Below are 22,689 nucleotides of genomic sequence, written 5' to 3'. Positions count from 1 at the left end.
TACCACGTGTCGCCTCACTGTTCGCTCGCATCTGAAATCTCGCAGGTTGGACCTGCGAGATTTCTTTACCCGTCGCCACGCGTCACGTTACCCTTGTTTCGTTCTTTGCCACGCGTCGATGGCAGAGTGGCCACCAGTTTAAATCTCGCAGCATGAAGTTGCGAGATTACGTGAGTATTATTTTGAAAAAAAATTCCCTGTTCAGAGTATTATTTTATATTTTATTTACTTTTAATTATAAAACGGGAAAAAACTCGCAGTTGTCCCACACTAGCTGTATAGATAAGCTTCTAAGCTCCAACTTCTTCGCTGCCCCTCAGTCCAGAGTGTGCGCATTTTCACTCCCCAAAATCTCACAGTTAAGCGAAAGAATTCTTCAAATGGCAGCTGCGTGTATGAGCTTCAACTTAGTTGGAGCCTTCAAAGGGCTGTCCTTGTCTTCAAGCTCTTCGTCATCTTTCCTCAGAGGCGACTGCGGAGGTTTCGGCGTAGGCCGCAAGGTGTCCGTCTCCCTTCCTCTCAAATTGCCATTGACGATCGAGTCTGCGCACAAGAAAGGTGCGGGAAGTACGAAAAACGGTCGAGACTCGAGAGGGAAAAGACTCGGCGTCAAGATCTACGGAGATCAAGTTGCGAAGCCCGGTTCAATTATAGTCCGACAACGTGGAACAAAGGTATGAGCTCTGGTTTGGCCGTTTTGAATTTTTGTGAAGATATTGGTTTTCGGAGAAAGGATTAGCGTTAGGAAGCGGAATTACTCGCTCTTATGTTGTGAATTAATTATCTATTTTAACAGTTCGGGTTTTATTTCCTAGTAGTTTATTGAAGTTTAGGTTTGGAAGAATTCTAGTGCTAAATGTCATGAAATTTGAAATTCTTAGGTTTCTTTGCTATGTAATGTGAAGCTCGTATTTATGGCTTTGGATCCTCACCTTGGTAGGGGTTAGAGGACCTGTTGCGGGAACCCCACTTGTGTAGAAACTAATAATCAAAGACAGTAATAAAGAACAACACAATAATGTAACCTAGAGTACAAATACTATTTGTAACTCTAAAAAATGAGAGGTGTATTTACAAATGCTGAGGGAAACTCCTAATATACCTTCAAATAAAAGGCTTAAAAAAACCTTTCTACCGATGTGGAACTAAAAAACTAACAAATCTCCACCTTGATGATAAATTCAACAAATTTTTCAGTCATAAACGATCTCTAGAGTTCCACATCATCAGTGGCTTTCAAAAGTATTCAGACTTGCAGGATATTAATTAAGTCCAAACAATGTTTAAACTTGATTGTTGTCATAACCTTGGTCAACATATTTGCGATATTCTCAACTGTAGTAATCTTCTGAATAAGTGTTTTGCCTTTATCAATTGTGTCCCACATAAAGTGAAATTGAATGCCATTGTGTTTCGTTCGTGCATGGTAGACTTGGTTCATTGCCAAATGAATAGCACTTTGGCTATCACAAAACATAGTAATGTACTTTTGAACAACTCTCAAATTTTAAAGTAAACTCTGCAACCAAATAGTTTCCTTAATAGCCTTTGAAGCTGCCATGTACTCTGCTTTTGTTGTAGACAAAATAATAGTAGACTATAAGGTAGACCTCCAACTCACTGGATCATTTGCAAATGTAAATATATATCCAGTAGTTGATCGATGTTTATCCAGATAACCAACAAAATCATAATCCACATATCCAGTAACATGTTGATCAATAGTATTATTTTTCTCAAATACTATACCAACATTTATAGTATTCGTAATGTACCGTAAAATCCATTTCACAGCTTGCCAATGTCCTTTACCCTAATCATACATATTCCTGCTCGCCATACTAACAACCTGTGAAATATCAGGTCTTCTACAAATCATTGCATACATTAGACTACCAATTGCACTTGCATAAGGAACTTGCGACATATACTTATGTTCCTCATCTGAATTAGGAGATAAAGATGCACTAAGATTGAAGTGAGGAACAAGCAGAGTGCTAACTGGTTTTGACTACTCAAAACATGCCAAAACTTTATACTACCTTCTTCAAGTACTGTTTTTGAGTTAAACTACTCTCCCTCTCACTCTATCTTAACATATCTCCATGCCAAGTATTTTCTTTGTTTCACCAAGATCTTTCATCTCGAAGTCTTGGTTAAATAACCTTTCAGTTTGTTGATTTCTTCCCTGTTCTTTGAAGCTATCAACATATCATCAATATATAAGAGTAAATAATATATAAAAGATTCATTTTGTAGCCTACGAAAATAAACACAATAATCATATTTATTTCTAATGTACTTGTGACCAATCATAAACTGATGAAATCGTTTGTACCACTGTCTTGGAGACTGTTTTAAACCATATAACGATTTTCCCAGTTTGCATACCCAATTTTATTTTCCAGCAACCATAAATCCATTTGGCTGAGCTATATAGATTTTCTCTTCCAAATCACCTTGTAAAAATGCAGTTTTTACATTGAGCTGAACTAGTTCAAGGTCAAATTGTGTTACCAAAGCCAACAAAATTTGAATAGAAGAATGTTTAACAATTGGAGAAAATACCTCATAATAATCAATACTTTCCTTTTGTGCGTAGCCCTTAGCTATCAATCTAACTTTGAAGCGAACATTATTTGCATCTAGAAATCATTTGCAACCAATTGCTTTCTTACCTTTGGGCTAGCTCCTAAGTCTGATTCTAATGAAGAGACTGCATTTAGAGTTTCTTTTGAACTTCTCTTCTTGGCCTCTGAGAAGCAATTGATTCTTGTTGCTATGGATATTCTTGGATTGAAATCTCCTCTTCTTGTACACTGTTATCCACTGTAACTAGAGACTAACATCGTGTAGCCTCATTTCTCACTGGGTCTCTCAAAGTTGTCCCGAGCTCCACCTGCTGTTGATTACCACTGATCTTTTCTTCAACTAGTGATTCCTTATGTACTGCTGTCTTTATCATCGCAAGTTTATCAAAAGTCACATCCTTGCTTAGAATCATTCTTTTCGTCTCTAGACACCAAAGACAGTATCCTTTGACTCCTGCACTAATCCCCAAGAATGTTGCTTTCTTGGCTCTTGGATCCAACTTAGATTCTTTAATATGATAATAAGCAATAGTTCCAAATACATGTAAAGAATCATAATCATTAGCAGGTTTTTCAGACCCATACCTCATAGGGTGTTTTTCCCCTAATCGCAGATGACGGTAGACGGTTGATGAGATGACATACATATGTAACCGTCTTAGATCAAAACCTTTTGTCCAACCCAACATTAGACAACATACATTGAACTTTCTCTGGCAAAGTCCGCTTTATGCGCTCGGCCACCTCATTTTGTCGTGATGTATTTCTAACTGTAAAGTGTCGAGAAATACCTTCATCTTGACATACCTTCATAAACGGATTACTCATGTATTCACTACCATTATCCGATCTGAGCCGTTTGATCTTTCTACCACTTTGAGTTTTAACCAATTTTTTCTACTTAAGGAAAATATCACACTTCATTTTTATTTTTCATAGCGTATACCCAAACTCTTCTGGAAAAATCATCAACAAAAGTGACAAAATAATGCATACCACCCAATGAAGCAGCTTTGGTAGGCCCCCGTACATCTGTGTGGATGTAGTCTAAAATACCTGCAGGCTGGTGGGCTGCAATGCCAAATTTCACTCGTCTGTTTTCCCAGAATACAATGTTCACAAAATTCAAGCTTACATACCTTTGCACCCTTCAACAAGTCTCGCTTAACTTGTTGTTGCAAATATTTTTCACCCGCATGTGCCAATCACATATGCCATAACCTGATTGTATCTGAACCTGCATCTTTCTCAGAAATAACAACTGCTGAGCCAATAACTATACTACCTTGAAAATAATACTAATTATTTTTCCTAATACCTTTTATCACTATTAGTGCACTTGATTTAACCTTTAAGGTTCCATCTTTCATAGTAATAGTGAACTTTTAGATTTTAAGGCACCCAATGAGATCAGATTTTTCTTTAGGCTTGGAACATATCTAATTTCAGTCAAGGTTTTAACAATTCCATCTTGACATTTCAACTGTATTGAACTTGAACCTATTCCATTTGTTTTACATGTATTATCATTTCCCATAAAAATAACTCCACCATCTAATTTTTCAAATAGAAAACCATTCCCTATTGGGACACGTGTGAATGGAACAACTAGAATCCAAAATCCATTCACCACAGTAATGTGTCAAAAATATTTCAATAAAAAAAAAAATCTGACTCACTTCCATCACGCTTGGCTATATGGGCATTAGAAGGTGTTTGCCCTTATTCTTTTGCTGTAATTTGGGGTAATATTTCTTCCAATGTCCTTTCTCATGACAAAAGGCGCATTTATCTTTAGCAGATCTCTCTTGAGATTTACTCCTCCTTCTAGGTTTACAACTCTGAGGACACCCCCTTATTGTCATTGCTTCTGCTATTGTTTCCTTATGGACCCTCTGATGAATCTTCTTTCTGCATTCAGTATTAATCAATGCAGTACAAAAAACATCAAAAGTAACTTTATCATTCCCATACAATAAAGCGGTGGTAAGATGTTCATAATCATTAGGGAGAGAATTCAGTAACAAAAATGCCTTATCCTCATCTTTGACATTTTCATCCAAATTCAACAAATCAACCAAAATTTTATTGAAAGCATTTATGTGGTCATTCATTGGAATATGTGGTTGATACTGGAAACGAAACAATTTCTTTTTTAAATAGAGCCGATTTTCTAGACTCTTGGTCATAAATGTACCTTCCAATGTCTTCCACAATTTCTTTACAGATGTCTCTCTTATAACACAATATTTCTGATTTTTAGTGAGATACAAACGAATTGTACCACATGCCTGGCGGTTGATCTTTTCCCAATCTTTGTCATGTCCTCTAGTTTATTACCAAGAGCAACATCTAATTCCTGTTGGTATAGGATGCCCATCACCTCACATTGCCACATATCAAAATTATTGGTACCATCAAATTTCTCCACCTCAAACCGAGCATTAGCTATTGTCTTTGAAGATGACGACGAAGCTGTTAGGGTTGGAGTTTGTGTGGACAAAGTTTCTTCTACTGTTACAGACGTAATTTCTGCCATCTTCCAAAACTACATATCCGATAGAAAACCAAGAGAATAGAAGGCCTAGGATGAATAGTATTGCACTTATCCCAACCGTGTCTATGCTGTATATCCTATGAAATTCCACTTTGACCAGATTGACCTTCAGGGAGTGACTAAGCCACAATGGTCTCTGAGCACTCGCTTAGTTAAGGTATTTCTAGGCATAAAAAATTGGAATCAAGGATTCAACACCTTCATATCGGCACTATTCAACTGGGCTCTGATACCAATTGTTGTGCCGGGCACCGCACTTGTGCCAAACACCAATATTGCAACTATTGCTATTGAATATATAACCAAATTAAGCAATGCAGAAATTAATAATCAAAGAGAGTAATAAAGAACAATACAAGAATTTATGAGGTTCGGTAAATAATTACCTACGTCCTCAGGCACCGACGATCAATCCACTATTTCCAGAAAATTATAACATGGGCAAATTTCAAATTACTAATAGTAATTAGAAATATCCTAGAGTACAAATACTATTTGTGACTCTATAAAATGGGAGGTGAAATTACAAATGGTGAGGGAAACTTCTTATATACCTTCAAACAAAAGGATTAAAAAAACCTTCCCACCGATGTGGGACTAAAAAACCAACAAGACCATCATCCTTTGCACTCCCAACAGCTTGGTATGTGGCAATTTAAATAATTAAGGGACAAGATTTAACACACTTTTTAATTCTTACCAAAATTTGAGTTTTTTTGAATTCAAGTAAAATATGGAAATATTTTAAAATTTTTTGGAAGCAGTTTTTGCTTTAGAAAGCAGCTTTGAAATTTCAATATTTTGTAATCAAAATGCCGGTTTTATTTTAATTGTCACTTTTACACTCCCAGTAGCTTGTCATGTGACAACTTAAATAATTTACGACATTAACCACGACCTTTTAATCCATATCAAACTTTGAATTTTTTTTTTGGAATTCAAATAAAATATGATACAGGAAAACATTTTCAAATTTTCTCAACATCATTAGAAGTCGTTAATTCTCAAAATTAAATATTTTCAGAATTTCTGCCTCCAGATCTTTGCTTTGCATATTTCTTTGTTCTCAACTATTGCGGAGCTGTTTTACAAGCAGTAGAAGCCTTTGTGGGCTTGTTGGTCCTTGCTTTGGTGATGCAAAAGTAATTCCAAAAAAAAGTGAGATAAGAACTTTAGGAATAGAGTGATATCAGATGTATGAACTTTCTGCAAATAGTTATGTCATGTTTGAATGCGAAGAAAACTAAAGAAGGAAGAAAATTCACAATTTTCCAAGGGAGTCAATTCTGAGTTACTTATCATTGGCGAGCATGTTTTGTGGCAGCGGGTGCTGTAAAATTTGAAAGTGATTCTTTAAATAAAAGCAAGATTTTGATTATGAAATATTCAAATTTCAAAGTTGCTTTCTAAAGCAAAAGTTGCTTAAAATAAATTTAAAATCAGTTTCATATTTTATTTGAATTCACAAAATTTAAATTTTGGTAAGAATTAAAAAGCTGTGTTAAATTTTGTCCTTTAATTATTTAAGTTGTCGCATGGCAAGTTGCTAAGTGTGCAAAGGACGGTGGTCCCCTGCTCCGTACCAAGGAGAGGATCCGAAGCCTGTATTTATATTGATTGGCTTTAATGTTTGCTTGACTCTATTGATGTTTTTTTTGGGGTAATTATTACTGATGAAACATTCATCACTGCCACATATTGAATTTGGTTATAATGGCTTTTGTGGATACTTGGGCCATCTGCATCTTTCATTACATAAACAAATTTCCTGGTGCTTGTTATTTGGGGGGATATTTTAAACTTGCCATCAAAATTGGAGGCCTTGTGGAAGACTTAACTTAGTTCATTTAGGTTTGCAGTAAGGCCTTTTTGAGTAGCCTATGCAAATTGACAAATGTCAATAAAAACACTTTTTGTTAGCTATGATTTATGAATGGAATCGTTTGGAGGAATGAAGGAGCTTGAAATGCACTTGTTTGGTTTCATCTGGTTAAGGATTAGATATTTGATGATTTCATGATGACTGAGAGCATAATAGAATAATCACTGTTGTGACATTTCCAAATGAAAAGTTGCAGTTTAGAAGTTATTTAGAAGAGCCAATGCTTTGAGTGGATAATTAACTCAAAAAGGTACTAATATGTGGGTAGATTGAAATCAAGGAGAGCATAGGATATGCAAGCTTTGTGATAAATTGTCTACAGTGGTGATAGAGGCATCCTAATAAAGTGGGAGAAACAGTATTTACTAGTGTGTGCTGAATGGTCTGAATTTTTCTCATGGTGACAAAGGGTTCACCTTTTCTAAGATTGATCTTCAAAATTCAACTGGGTTAGGGAGTGATTGTAATTCTAAGGGCATGTTCAGTATTGTTTTTGTTTTCTGTTTTGTATTTTTGTTTTTGCACAATGAAGTAACAAATTAACAAAATGCATTTGTTTATGTTGTCGGTTTTCATCTATTTGCGGAAAAATTGATAACCAGATTTTATAGTTTTCAACTTGTTTGGTTTCAGCTGGTCAAGGGTTAGATATTTGATGGTTTCATGATGACTGAGAGCAAAATGTGTTCTGCAATTTACCCTTAAGCATAATAGAATAATCACTGTTGTGACATTTCCAAATGAAAAGTTGCAGTTTAGAAGCTGTTTGGAAGAGCCAATGCTTAGAGTGGATAATTAACTCAAAAAGGTACTAATATGTGGGTACGTTGAAATCATGGAGAGCATAGGATATGCAAGCTTTGTGATAAATTGTCTACAGTGGTGATAGAGGCATCCTAATAAAGTGGGAGAAACAGTATTTACTAAAGTGTGCTGAATGGTCTGAATTTTCCAAATAGTGATGAAGTGTTCACCTTTTCTAAGATTGATCTTCAAAATTCAACTGGGTTAGGGAGAGTGATTGTAATTCTATGGGCATGTTCAGTATCATTTTTGTTTTCTGTTTTGTATGTTTTTTTTTTTTTTTTTGCACAATGAAGTATCAAATTGACAAAACACATTGTGTTTATGTTGTCAGTTTTTTATTTATGTTGTCGGTTTTCAGCTATTTGCGGAAAAAAATTGATAACTAGATTTTATAGTTTTCAACTTGTTGCCACAAAATTTTAGTATCCAGAAATAGTTCTTTTTTGGGATTAAATTACTCATTTTATACACACTTTTTAATTAAAATTAAAATAGAAATAAATTTAAATAAAAAAAAAAAATATCTGTAAATTTTTAAAAAAATTAAAATCATAATAAAAGCTAATTTCAAAATATTTTTACTATTTTTCAATTATTATGTATAATAATATTGTTACTGTAAAGTAAATTTTGAAATATAACAATTAAGTAAAGTACTTATAATTATTTTTGTTGTCATTATAGTATTTCTAGTTTGTCTTATTTTCTGCTTTTATTATTTTAACCATCTATATATATATATATATATATATATATTCATTATTATTTGATTTAAAGGCAAAATTGAGCATTTTTTTGCTTAAATTTTTAATTTGTTTTAGTTTTAGAAATATTGACCAAGTAGGTTGTTGGTTTTAGGTTTTTAGTTTATGTTTTTGGTTTTTAATTTTTGTTTCTGGTTTTCATTTTCGTAATTTTTGACAGTGATGCCAAATGGCCCCTACATTTTTTTTTGTTTTAATGGAATAGCTAATGGGAAAATGAGACAATTATATTGGAGAATTGGAGTTAAGGGACAGGGAGGTGGTGAGGGACGGTCGGTTGATTGCTAGTGGTATCGATTTTTGTAGAAATAGATATGCCGAGAAGGATTATTCTAGCCTGATGGTTGGCTTGGAATCACATTTCTAATATGCAAATGTCTTGGTTGGAGAGACCTTTTAAGGAAAAAGGTAGTTAGGGCAGTGGCGTTCGGCTTAGAAACATTGCTCCTCCTCCCCCTCCCCTTCCACCCCAACACCCAAGAGTGCTGGAATATGGTGAGAAATGATTTTAAAAATTGTTCACGCTTTTTAATGGGGACAGAGTCTTAGGGAGTGGTGTTAAATCTACCTTTATCACTTTGGTGCCTAAGAAGAGTAAATCAACTAAGGTTTCAAATTTTAGGCCTATTGGCTAAGTGACTAGTATGTGCAAGATTATTTTTCTGTTTCTTGCAGATTGGTTGAGCTTGAGGCATTATGACATTATTTCACTTGCTTAGAGTGCTTTACGGGTAGGGACAGGTTTTATTTATTTATTTATTTTTTTATTTTTTTCGCGGGGGGTTGTGGGGACAGATTGTGGATTCTATCTTAATAGCAATTGAGGGGATGTAGGATGTTTGCCATTGAGGAAGGAAGGTTATTGTTTTTAAGTTGGATTTTGAAAGCCTCATGGTCGGGTTAGTTGGGAGTTTTTAGATAAGGCTTTCACTAGGTAAGGTTTGGAGGTAGATGGAGAAATTGCATGGGTTAGTGTTTATATTGTGTTTCTTAAAATTATGGTTTAGGCCTTATTTATTATTTATTATTATTTTATTTTTTTTTGGGTGGGGGGGGGGGTGGTGGTTTAGACAAGGGGTCCATTATCTTTTTTTTTGTTTGTTCTTGTGGTGGATGTGTTGAGTTGGTTGATAGATAGGGCTGTGGATAGGGAAGGAACATGATGGTAGTCTCCTAATTACTAGTGATACTATTATTTTCTTAGATGATAATACATAGTCGTTCATGAATATACTTCCCATCTTATAGATTTTTGAGAGGATTTTGGTCTTAGAATTAACTTGGGGAAAAGTGGTGTCACGGTTTCTTAATCTTAGTTTTGACAGATATTGGACTTGATTTCTATAGCTGGGTTTTGGTATTTAGATTAGCCTTTGACTTATTTGGAATTTTCTTTGCAAGCTAAGTCTTATATTTTTAGCTTTTTGGGATCTTATGGTTACTTTGATGGTTAAGCGTTTGGAATTTAGAGCGGTTAAAAGTTGCTTTATTCTCTCTAGGTGGTCAAATCACTCTCCTCGAGGCTTGTCTTTCTACCATTTCTTTGTACTATTTATCTTTTTTAGAATTTCTAGCAAGGTGGTTGAAAAAATTGAGAGCATTATAAGGGATTTTATTTGGTTAAAGGTGGGGGAGTAGAGGGATCATTTGTGTGGGAGGTTGTGCGTGGGTTAAATGAGGAGGAGGATTGTGTCTTGGCAATTGTTGCTTTAAAACACTGCTCTTTTAGACAAATGATTATCGTGGTTTCCTTTAGAGGTGAACGCCCCTTGATATAAAGTTCTAAGGAGTAAATTTTGCTTGCATGTGAATGGGTAGGTTGCTAACATGGTTGTAGATGTTCATCTAAAAGTTCTTGGAGGTTCATTTTGCAACTTTACCCTTTATTTATTCCTTTGAAAAAGTTTAAACTAGGTAATGATGCTCGTATTCACTTTTGGGAGGATGTTTGGGTGGGGGATTTAGCTCTATTGCTCAACTTTGTTCAATTTAGTGTCTATTCCACTAGTACCAATAGGCGGCATAGGGGAAAAAGCACTACACCTAGGAATCAACGACACGAAAACTTTGTTATAAGTTATCTTTGTTCCTTATCGTATTGGGATTGAGACTCACAAAAATGGTTGGGACAACAAATATCCATCTCCTTTGTACTTGGGGTACCTATATAACCATCGAAGGCTGTTGAAGTGACTAATTTCTAGAAATTCAATTAAGGGGCATTGAGGACAAGGCTTTTATTCTATAATGCTGTTATTTCTTTGTTTCTAGTTTATTGTTTTTCTTGAGATTTTCACTTTAGAAGGGATTTGAATGATAAGGAGATGGAGGAGGTTTCTCTATTAAGGGGCATTGAGGACAAGGCCTTTATTCTGTAATGCTGTTATTTCCTTGTTTCTAGTTTATCGTTTTTCTTGAGATTTTCATTTTAGAAGGGATTTGAATTATAAGGAGATGGAGGAGGTTTCTTCTATTCTTGTTGTGTTGGAAGGCTTCCATATTTCTACTAAGTGGGATGTTAGTGCGTGGGTTTTAGATTCTTCAAGTGAATACTCTTGTACCTATTTTTTCATCTTATAAGGTCTAATGTGTCTTTTCCTCTCTCTGTTGAAAAATGTGTGTCTTTTCTAATTCACTATTGCATTTGGGAGGTTAAAGTCCTAAGATTTAAGTGCTTGTTTGGTTGGTGGTCCTTAATAGAGTTAAGACCAATCAATGTTTCAAAAGGCGAAAGCGTAAGGCGAGGCGTAGCCCTTATGGTGTTGGGCATAAGCCTCTTAAGAATTTTATTTTTTAGATGAAAGTATGTATATAAATTATATATTTTTAAAAGAATAAAGAAAAAATTAAGAAAATCATAAATATAATGTAATTAGATATATGTTGCAAACTATTTGCTAGCTTGCCAAGTTCAATTCATGACAAGAGATAACTATATTATTACAAAGATCAAATTATTAGCTAATTTGAAGAGTTCGGTGAACTATGAAGGAAAAGGATTGAAGAGGGGGTTCCTTGTTTAATTGTTAATTTTTAATTTTTATTATATTATATTATATTTATTTTTTGATTTGATTTGTTTTTTTATTTTATTATTATGGGATGGACTTCTTGTCCACTTTGATTGTAATTTCTCTCTCTGTCTAATTTACCATCTTTTATTATCCAAAAAAAAAAAAAAATGAAGTTCAAGTTATTTTCATGATTTAAGATGCAACTCTCAGTTATTTAAGAAAGGTTGAGGTTTAAGAGTTTTAGAAACCAACTCATATTATGACGTTCCTTTTATACAAACATGTAGTCAAAATTTTTTAGCCAATTCTAACTTGAGAATCACACACTCAAAATGCATAAGTCGAAACTAAAAAGAAGCAAAAGGCGTGCCTTTTGTACAAATGCGTAAGCCTCAGTGGGTAATGCATTAGCCTTTTTGGAATTTGGTATTTTAGATTGAGCCTCGAGGCATTTTAGGCATGCCTTGCCTTGATGCAAGCCTCAAGGTGAGCCTCGATTGAGCCTTTTAAAATATTGACACCAGCAATGAAGTAGGAGGCCTTTAGAGGCTTTGTCCACTAATTTGTGTTTTTTGTGTTTCTACTCTTGTTCAAGACTCTGGCAGGGGTGGCTTATAAGCTTAAGAGGCTTATGTGGGACTTTCTTTGGTTTGGAGTGGTTGAGAGGGATAATCTTGTGAGCTAGGAGATAGTTAGTGGGTCTAGGGAGGAGGGAAGCTTGCATGTTGGTAATTTGGTTTCTAAAAACATTTCTTTGATGGGTAAATGGTTATGGCGGTTTCCTTTGGAAAACTAATTCTCTTTTGGCTTAGGGTTATTAAAAGTAAATTGATTTGTAGGAGAATGGGTAGTTGGGATGCTGGCCTCTTTTTTTTTTTTAATAAATCAATAAAGAAAAATTTGTTAAAGGATCAAGGAGATGCACCAAACCCCCAAGTACAAAAAAACAAAAAGATCATCTACCCTGCAGGGTGTTAAAAATAGTCCAGAATTACAAGAGAATCATTCAAAAACAATCCACTATGCCTAGGCAATCCTTCAGAAACCTTCTTATTTCTTTCCCTCCACACAAACCAAAAGATGGTGAGGGGAATGAGGACAAAGTTCTCCTCCTTTCTTTGCTGGATTGGATACTGTTCCAGGTCCACAACCCTTCCTCCACTGATCAGGCAATAACCCACTGTTGCATGGTCAAAAAGGTGGCCAATTTCCAGAAGTTCGTAGTTGTAGTCCCAAAAGTTCCTGGTTCTGGCAGTGCAGGAGGATGTGGTCAACAGATTCAGAATTATCCAAACATAAAAAGCATCTATCAACGAGAGGCAACCCCTTTTTGGCGTTAGTAAGGTTTAGAATATTCCCAATGTTGCCTCCCATGCAAAGAAAGGTGGTCTTTGTGGGGTCTGCTGCTTTCTGCATGGGTTTCCAAGGGAAATTGTTGCTCATTGCTTGTGATGGAGTGAGCTTCTTGTAGAAGGATCTTGATCATATATCTAACCTTTTTATCTAGGATTCCTTTGGATCATTACTAGTGTTTCAATAATGAAACTTGTAAAATCTGCCATAAAAGTTTGTGAGATGGTCCATGTCCCTATCAGAGACATTTCTAACAAAGGGAATCTTCTGAAATATCCAAAATAGAGAGGGATTTTGTGCTGAGGAGCAACTGGATGCACCAAATATTATGCCAAGATAAAACATTATCCCCATTCCCCACTTGAAAACTGATGAGGGGGAAAAATCATCCCAACCTTTCTGGATGAATTTCTGAACTCCAACGTCGTAAAATCCTATCCCAACTCTAGTGATCCAACCATTGTGTGGGATATCATATTTAGAAGTGATGATTTCGCTCCAAAGGTGGGTCCTTTCCCAAGGAGGGTTCTGTTGAAAGTAGGGAGGAGTTCTAAGCCTCCATTTTTAACAACCCCACATTTGACAAGATGATATTTAAATTCCTTCGAGCTCCTTAGTAATCTCCTTTGAATTTCTTCAAGTCTTCTGGCAACTGAGCAAGGTGTATGGAAGAGGGAGATATAAAAGACTGGGAGATTGGTCAAGGTGCTTTTGGTGAGGGTAATTCTCCTGCCTTTTTGACAAATAGTTTCTTTTCCAACTTGCCTGCTTTTCCTCAACTTTTCAATTATGGGATCCTAAACTCCGCTGTCTTTGAATTTGGCCCTAAGAGAGAGACCGAGGTAGGTAATGAAAAGAGTCTCCAGTTTGCACGCGCCTCCCCCCCCACCCAAAAAAAAAAAAAAAATCTCTTTATTCAAACCTCAAACTGCCTCAAACCCAAGAAAAATACATCTAAGGTTAAGGATTTTCTGAGGATTCTCTTCACAGAAAATGATTCCCTATACTGAGACCTTTGAGTTGGCCTCCTTTAGTGGCTTTATTCAACAAAAGGCTCAAGACTTCCATTACCAAGAAAACAGAAGAGGGGAAGAGGGGATTACCTTGTCTCAGTCTTCTAGAAGAATGAAAATAGATTGAAGGGCAGTTGCTGATGGAACACGGAAGAAGTTGGGGTAGTAATGCATCTATCCATCTACATCACAACCCCCCAAAACCCATTCTTCTAAAAATAAGAGGTTTAAAGTTCCAAGTTACATGATCAAAAGCTTTCTCCATATCAGGCTTATGAACCACCTCCTGTTCCATATCCTTACAATATGCATTCACAACCTCATTAGCAAGGCCTGCATCCAGGATTTGCCTGCCTTCTATGAAGGCTTGCTGGTGGGATAACTTCCAAAATAGCTTTTTTAACCCTCATAGCTAGGACTTTGGGCGAAATATTGTATATACTTCCCACATATCTGATTAGGCTAAAATCCTTAATGTTGCAAGCCCCACTTCAGAATGGCACTGGTGGAATTAACGCAACTCCAAAATTTGCTTGTTCTGAAAAATCTTTGAAAATGCTGAGGATGTCCTGGCATGAGAAGACCCCATTTTGCTTGGTAAACAGCTGAGGAGAAACCATTGGGGCACTTTATCAACATTCCTACCCTGGAGAACTAGGTAAATTTTCTCTTCAGCAAAAGCGAACACTTTTGAAAGGTTAAGGGAGCTGAAAGTGATGTCATCTGCTACTGGCCTCTAGGCCTCATTAGATTTTCTATAAAGGTCCTTGTAGAAGTCGCAAATGCCATTTTTCAACCTCCTCTTTTTCAACCGACGTCTCCTCCTAAATTTCAATTCTGTAGTGTCTTGAATCTTTGGTGAGTGTTTGTTGTTTGATGGAAGAAACTAGTGTTTTGGCCTCCTTCCTTAAGCCATATACCTGGATTTTTGCATCTAGATGGTCTATTCCAAGTTAATGACCTCAGCAAGTTCTTTCCTAATTGAATATCTTCTAACCTTATTTATGGTATTTTGGCCATGACCAAGTTCCTACTCATCTAGCTTCTTAATGCCATTAGGTATCATAGTCTTTTTCAGTGAATATTCTCAAATATATTTTTGTTCCACCAATTCAATTTATCCTTCAGCCTTTTCAAGTTTGAGGCGAAAACATAGCTTGCTTTCCCGTCGAAATGAAGAGTAGACCACTAATGATATACCTGATCACCTATCCAATCCGTCGTGCTTAAGCCACATGTTTTTGAATTGAGAAGGAGTTGGATGGGTTGGATGCTGATATTATAGGTAGAGCTTGGCATGTAAGTCCATGGAAAGTCATCTCTTAGTTAACTTCTTTCATGTTTTAAAATAGCGGAAGTGGTTAGTATAGCGTAATAAAGTGGGAGTTGTGGATGTTACACAGCGGAAAACAGGTGTAATGGCTGTGATTTTTTTTTTTTCTTTCAGGTACACACAACCTTATCTATGTTTGTATAGTTGCATGTTTTAAGCCCTTAACTCTTCTTAGAAAGATTTTAAATGCACTTTGATCCTTGAGTTCAACTATTATCATTTTTTAATTAGTAGAGGGTAATAAATTTTACATTAATTTTAAACTGTTATTGAAAAGAAAAATAATTTTTTGGACTTTTCATTAATATTTACAATCAATCAATTAATGAAACAAAATACCTTAGCTTGTAATATGATATACTTCATCAATCTATTAGGCACATTGAAAACATAAGATAAATCAGAAACTTCTATTATTTTATTTGTTAACATAATAAAATATAATAAATTTAGATTAAAAAGTTATAGTGTATTATCTAATCTTTAAAGTTTCACTATTAAAATCATAGAATTTCTATTATTTTATTAGTTTAAGGAATATAATCTAATAAATTTAGACCAAGAAGTTATATTTTATAACTTAAGCTTTAACTTACAATACTAAAATCATAGAATTTATCATTGAAAAAAAAAAATAGTATTAACAACTTGAAAATACGAAAACTAGAAAATAAAAAAGGTTGAAACTACACGATGAAGAAAAGAACTATCAAATTATTAATATTAACATAATGAATAATTTTTTAACAATACATTATCCATGCTTTACGTCAAACTTCTAATTAATGCATCGCTTGTGAATATCACAAAGAACAAAAAGTTTTGTGTTGTTATGATCATCTTCTCCCCATACGTTTTTTAAATAGGTGATCAATATTAATTTACAAGAAGGAAATTCAGAGAAAATGATAAAAATTGTACATATTAAAAAAATAATTCAGTCATAACAATCCTGTAGTGACTGTAGTGTTCCCACAACAGCTGAAGAGGTGGTTGCATAACAATTGCAGGTCCTTAACGGCCATTATGGCTATGACTTCTACTCTCATTTCTTTATTTGTGTCTAATGTCATCAAGACCCCAAAAATCTGGAACGTTGTTATGTGATGACCGCGTTACGTAAATGTTGCAACTACTACTAAAAACTATCTTCTTTCCTTGCATCAAATATAAAGTGGTACATTGGTATAGGGATTTGGTTTGGGGATGTTTGTTTTTTGCTTCTTTTCGTTCCATTTGTCATTCCTTTATGCTTCTTGATGCACCTATTTCTTCTTTTGTTGTTGATGGCTATGAGGTTTCTTGGAACTTTTAATTTCGTCATAATCTTATTTATAGGGAAGTATAGGAACTTTCGTGCTTCTGGGGTGGTTAGATTATTTTCATTATTCTCATCTTGAGGATGTTAAGATTAAAAAAATGTATTCAGGTGCTCTCTTGTAAATTATTTTATTATCATCTAAGCAGGTCTTTTCTTTTCCTCTTGCCAATAGACTCCGGAGAGATTCTGTTCCTTCAAAGGAAAAAGCATTTTTGTTGGTTGCCTTTCTTGATAAGGTTAATACCAGCAATCTGTTGCAGTTTCAAATACCATATATGGCTCTCTCTAGGTGCATGTGTCATGCTGGCAATGAGGATCATGTTCATTTATTTCTACACTACCCAGCTCAATGTTTATGGAACATACTATTTGGTTTGTTGGGAGAGTGTTAGTTATGTCCTTACTCAAAGACACTTTTATTGGTTGATTTGAGAGGTTCTGGAATGTGTAGGAACATAAGGATTTTGTGATCTGCGATTTTTGCTTTTATTTAGATTGTTTAGCTGGAGGGAAATGCCTGGATTTATAGGGATTGGGATTCATCTGTAGATTTAATTTGGAATAACATTGTGCTTTTTGTGGGTTTTTACTGTTGTGGCAATGCAGTTTTTGATAATCACTGTGTTCGGATGGCTCTTTTAAATTAGTCTTAAGTTTCTTTTTGTATTAGCTTCTTCTACTATTTTTTCATGTTCTGAGGTTTCCTCGTCCTTTTTGTACATTCATCTTCCTTAACAAATTTCTTTCTCTATCCCAAAAAAAGAGTTTATAGAGACTGTTTCCCATTTATTTTTGCATTTTTCATTTACTTGGGACAAGTGGAATTAGATTATTTGGCTTATTTGGTGAGGTATGGGCATTTTCGAAGTTGGTGTTAGAGTGATTTGAGTATTGGGAAGAGTAAGGATGCTGGTAGTTTGTGGAGGTGTGTTTTATTTGCTATTTTGTGAGGAATTTGGTGGGAACTGAATGTGTGTATCTTCTCTAAATTTGCTTTGGGACAAGATTTGGTATTTGGCATCTAATGATACTTGTTTTGAGGATGTTGGAAGGCTTTATTGAGCTGATTGTATTTTCTATTCTAATTTTTTTTTTTACTTTCTGTATGAGGATTCCTTAGCATCTGCCTGCATCATCTCTCTTATTCAAACAAATTTTCTTTTTCCATCAAAAAAGGGGAAAAAAAAATCTTAGTTGTCCATTAAATCTATGAGATTTCAGTAAGTAAAAAGGGAGTCTTGGAATCTACGAGAATGGATCATATATAATCCATATATCATCCTGTATCCAGATGCTATGAGCTCATTCCATTTAAATCCTTTGTCCTTTGGCAAAAGTATATCGACTTTGGGAATAAGTTGGTGGCACATATGTTGCATTAGGTTCTGTATCGTAAAATCAATTGCACAAATATGCTTGCATGCTGTCAAGATGAGTCAAGTGGAAGGTTTCTTTTTAACAAAGAAGCTAACTTGGATGTTTCATGTATCTCAGAACTGCTGTTCAGGAGGAGGAATAGGTTCTGTCCTCACCTAACCCGCTTTTTTCTATAAAAAATTTCTTCTTTACCCTCTGACTACATTGTAGATCAGACAGCAAAATCCCCCAAAAGAATCCCATAGAATGTGCCCAAAAAGAAGCAAGAAAACACCTGTCTCATGGGGAAAAGTAGTTTTTCCGTGAAAGATTCTAGTATTTGTCCGTGTCCACAAAGTTGAAAAGAGAGCAAACATAGTACACTTCCATAACACCATTCCTTTCTTCCTTCTGCCAAAATCCAATAAACCTCATCATCAAGAATGCGTCTACCTGCAACAATTCATTCGTATTAATCATGTTGTGAGCCCAAGTCAACATGAAAGACTTGGTTTGAAAGGGAGCCTTGGCTTTCCAATAACTTTATTCAAAAGAGAGAGTGATGAACAAGAATAAAGATTTTGTAGCGAAAGAACCAGAACCGTCCTTAATCCAGATTCTCAGGTCATTCCTCATGTGAGGAACATACATGTCCTACGCTCTCGATGAACAAGTCAGTTCATCAACAGAATACAATCAATAAAAATGAGGAACCAACAACTCCAATGAAACTTCACCCACCCAAATATCCTCCCAAAATTGAATGGAAATGGGGTAAGAGTATAAAAGAAATGAGCAAACCTTTGACATAAACTTTCAAGGACTCGTATAAGAAGCATTACCACTTCTAGTATCTCAACCATTATGATGCATACTATAATTCTAAATCTTCTGCCATAATGAGTTATCCTGCAAGGGAAACCTCTGTAACTGTTGCTGAACTAAAAACATGTTTTTTGACACCACATTACCAGGACCCAAACCTCCTTCAGACTAGGTTTGCTATCCTGATCTCAACCAATAAGATGACCTCTCTTCTTATCCCCCATACCCAACAACAAATGTTGCACAAGCCTCTCCAAGGCGGCATAGACTCTAAAAAGAGAGTAAATAGGCATATTGCAAAGACTGCACTAATCAGAGTAATACAGCTTCCTATGGATGAATAAGCCTTCTTCCACCCCTCTAATCTGCTTCCACTCTCTCCACCACCCTTCGGATTACAGTTCAAGAGGAAGACCCAAATAATTCAATGGCCAATCTAAAATTGTACAGCTCACTGACACAGCACACCTCTCTTAACTCACCTCTCCCCATGTTTATACCAGCTACCCCCACTTAGACATGGGAGCTGTAAAGTGTTGATGTAAAGAAACTAACAGAAGACTTTAAGGTAGTGACTCGTTTGATTTATCTACTTCCCCAGGATGTGATGATGTGCTAACTTAAAAATTTTGGAGAAAGAAATTGATTAAACTACTTTATAACTTTATTGTCCGAAAGTGTAATAATTTGTAATATTAAAAATTTTTGAGAAATAATTTCTAACATTTTTGGGATAATATGATACTATAATATGCCATGATGGAATGTTTTTCAAAACTAATTGAGTTGTGCTTAGAGATTGGCATGCCTGGTAGGATGCTGTGTGCCCATTGGCAGTGAGGGTGTGACTAACAAGAATCAAGATTACACTTGATCCAACATGCCTCTGCATGACCACGCAAGTAAAGCTACCCTTCATTTATATACTCAATTTTCTTAGTGTCAAACGATAATTGGAATACAAAAATGTCGGCAATGAATGATGCTTGTGGTTTAGGAGGATCTAATCTTCTTTTTCCATGTTTTCCTAGTTATTTATGAAATTATGGACCATTAATTTTGAGTTGTTAGTATTCTAAGCTTTATTCCTCGCAGTTTTATATCCACAACATGCAGTTCTCTTTTCTCTGTTTTGTTATCTGTTTCCAACACCTGAGTTCTACTTCTGAATTGCTCTCTGTCATGCATAATGATTTCCCAACATCGCAGCAGAATTTTATTCAGAATCCACAATTTAAATCACTAATACTGAGACTAACAATGCATGGCATGTTACATCCTTTTCCCGCATATATTATCTTCTAAAGAATTCTCAGACGTTTTTCTTCATGACAATTACAGTTCCATCCCGGGAAGAATGTAGGGCTGGGCAAGGACTATACGATATATTCCTTGATTCATGGACTAGTCAAATTTGAGAAGTTCGGACCGGATAGGAAAAAGGTTGACTTTGATGTTCTTTTCTAAGCCTTATAGTTCATTGTTTTTGTGGATTTGGATGTTCTTCTGAAGTGATGCAGTTTATGAATGTTGCTTATGCTTGACAGATAAGTGTTTACCCCAGAATTGAACAGCCTGTGAACCCCAACAGTTACAGAGCGAGGAAGATAGAGTATTTCAGACAGCAGCGGGAGCGCAAAAAGGCCAGAAAGGAAGGTACTGTTGTTGCTCAGCCTCCACTGGTACTCGCGTCTGCTGCTGAAATTACAAATGCTAATCCAATTTGCTGATTCTAAAATCAGCTGTCACATATTTAATGTCTCGTCGTTAACGCGCTAGCAGACATGCAGACAGGTCTGTCCAGTGGTTCTATTACTAGTTTTTAATTATTTTTCCTGTTCATTATTTGTGAGAGCTTTTTATTGTAAGTATTAAAAATATTCATTCAATGAAGGTGCATGCGTGCGTGCGTACGCGCACACACACACACACATACACTGAAAATATAGGTGGCTTTCTCTATTCAAATTTCAAGTCACAGGTTTTTACTTTCAACAAAGCCCAAGAGTATATTATTTTTTTACAAATAATCTTGTTAATATAAAATAAATTTATGTAAAAGCATATAGTAGTTAATAGTTATGAATGTATATGTGTAATTAATACTAGGGAAATATAAAATAAATTTATGTAAAAGCATATAGTAGTTAATAGTTATGAATGTATGTGTAATTAATACTAGGGAAATCTTATTGGCATTTCGAGAATATCACTGGCATTTAAAAATTTTTTTTTTTAATGCATTGAATAGTAGTTTTATCTCAAATTTATCATATCATTCATGCAGAAAATGGAGTGGTGCAGTATTTTTTTGGACTGCTAATAACGTTTTGAACGATTTCAATAAATAGTCATGCATTAATATAATTGCAAAGTAATAGTAATATTATTATTAATTCATTCTCTCTCTGAGTCTCAGAATTATAGGTTAGGATGCTGAGTGTTGAATGTATGAATTGGTTTTGATGTGAACAAGTCTTTGAATTCAAATGATGAATTATTTTTGTTTATTTATTAATTATTTAAATTTGTTAGAATAAAAGGCACTTTTATAAAGTGATAGTTCTTATATTTTTTTGGTAGCAAAAATAATCTCTTCAAGTATAAAACATAAAAATATTGGTTAAAAAAATATTTCTTGTTAACACCGATGTATAAAAAACAGGTGTCCACTTCTCGGAAACATGCAATTGCTCTCTAGATTTTGTTTTATTTATTTTTACTTTTTCTTTTTGTTTGTATATATTGCTATGAAATTGTTATCAAAAATGAGAAAAAGGAGAGTAGAAATTTTAATCACAGTAGCTACAGCACTTTATAACATAGTTAGGGTGTCTGCTATTTTTTGTTTTTTGTTTTTAATAAAAGCAGAAGGAGCGTTTTCTGGCATTGAATAAAAATTAAAAAGGCTGACAGCTAGGGAGTGAATGGTAAGTTGAACAAACGGGTATTGAAAGAAAAGAAAAGAAAAGAAAAGAAAGAGAATGCAAGAAAACGAGTCACTTGGCGTGGCTGTGGCTCCCCATTAATCAGCGAGTCAGAACTTGACTCAGATTCCACGACCATGGGTTTGGCTACCCATCTTCATTAATTGGAGGCTCCGGAGAAAATCAAAGAAAAACCAAAAACCTTGCTTGCACTAACTTGTGTTTGTGACGACGATCGAGACTTTCTTGCAGGGAGAGGAGAAGAGAAGAGGAGAAGAGAAGAGAGGCAAGTAATTATGGGGCATGTACATATTAAATGAATGGGTATAAATCAAGATGGGTACATGGGTATAAATCAAAGATGGGTGGTGTCAAAATGGGTCCGGTTACTATGATTCATTTATATAAATATCAAGATTCATTAGGATCGTGCATTTATACATGGGTCAATTCATTTACTCAATTTTAAATATGTAAAATTAATTATTGAATACCAAGTCAAATTTATAACCTTAAAATTATCATCCACATCTTCTAACCTTTCTTTAAGTGTTATTTTGTTATTCATTTAGAAAATATTCAAGTTATGATAGTAATTACAAAACTACTCAATTACATTGTTTAGTTTTAAATGATAAGTGTGGTGGTCAATATTATAACTAATGCACCTAAATGGTTGTGTTTGTGTGTGTGTGTGTGTCTATATATTAATTGGTTTGAATAATCAAAAGAAACTATGTATGTACATATAATTACACAGTTACTTGTATATTTGAACCAAGCTATCTATATATTATAAAATTATTTATATAAATCTTTGGATTATAAAATTCAATAAGCAATTATGAATTTTAAATTCAAAAGATATACATAACTAATATTATAATCACATATCAATATAATTACGATGTATCTAAGCTGAACCAATTTTGATATTATGTACATG

The 22,689-nt window shown here is 34.8% G+C and overlaps 1 protein-coding gene across 1 annotated transcript; it reads left to right on the top strand.

Annotated features, from left to right (window-relative positions):
- The first annotated feature begins 262 nt into the window (after window positions 1-262).
- LOC131154864 (large ribosomal subunit protein bL27c) lies at window positions 263-20,760 on the top strand. Its single transcript, XM_058107657.1, has 3 exons — window positions 263-674; window positions 20,158-20,259; window positions 20,364-20,760. Exons 1-3 carry the CDS (start codon window positions 381-383, stop codon window positions 20,544-20,546), a joined length of 579 nt encoding a protein of 192 aa, XP_057963640.1. The 5' UTR covers window positions 263-380; the 3' UTR covers window positions 20,547-20,760.
- Window positions 20,761-22,689: the final 1,929 nt, after the last annotated feature.

This window comes from Malania oleifera, chromosome 5, assembly GCF_029873635.1.
Source record: "Malania oleifera isolate guangnan ecotype guangnan chromosome 5, ASM2987363v1, whole genome shotgun sequence".
Lineage (NCBI taxonomy): Eukaryota > Viridiplantae > Streptophyta > Magnoliopsida > Santalales > Ximeniaceae > Malania > Malania oleifera.
The sequence above is the reverse complement of the archived record's forward strand: the minus strand, read 5'-3'. Positions and strand labels throughout refer to the sequence as shown.

Excerpts from the sequence above, each read along its gene's own strand:
- LOC131154864 (XM_058107657.1), top strand. The coding sequence starts at position 381 with ATGGCAGCTGCGTGTATGAGCTTCAACTTAGTTGGAGCCTTCAAAGGG. Across the intron at positions 675-20,157 it reads TCCGACAACGTGGAACAAAG|TTCCATCCCGGGAAGAATGT; the intron begins GTATGAGCTCTG and ends TGACAATTACAG. Across the intron at positions 20,260-20,363 it reads TCGGACCGGATAGGAAAAAG|ATAAGTGTTTACCCCAGAAT; the intron begins GTTGACTTTGAT and ends TATGCTTGACAG.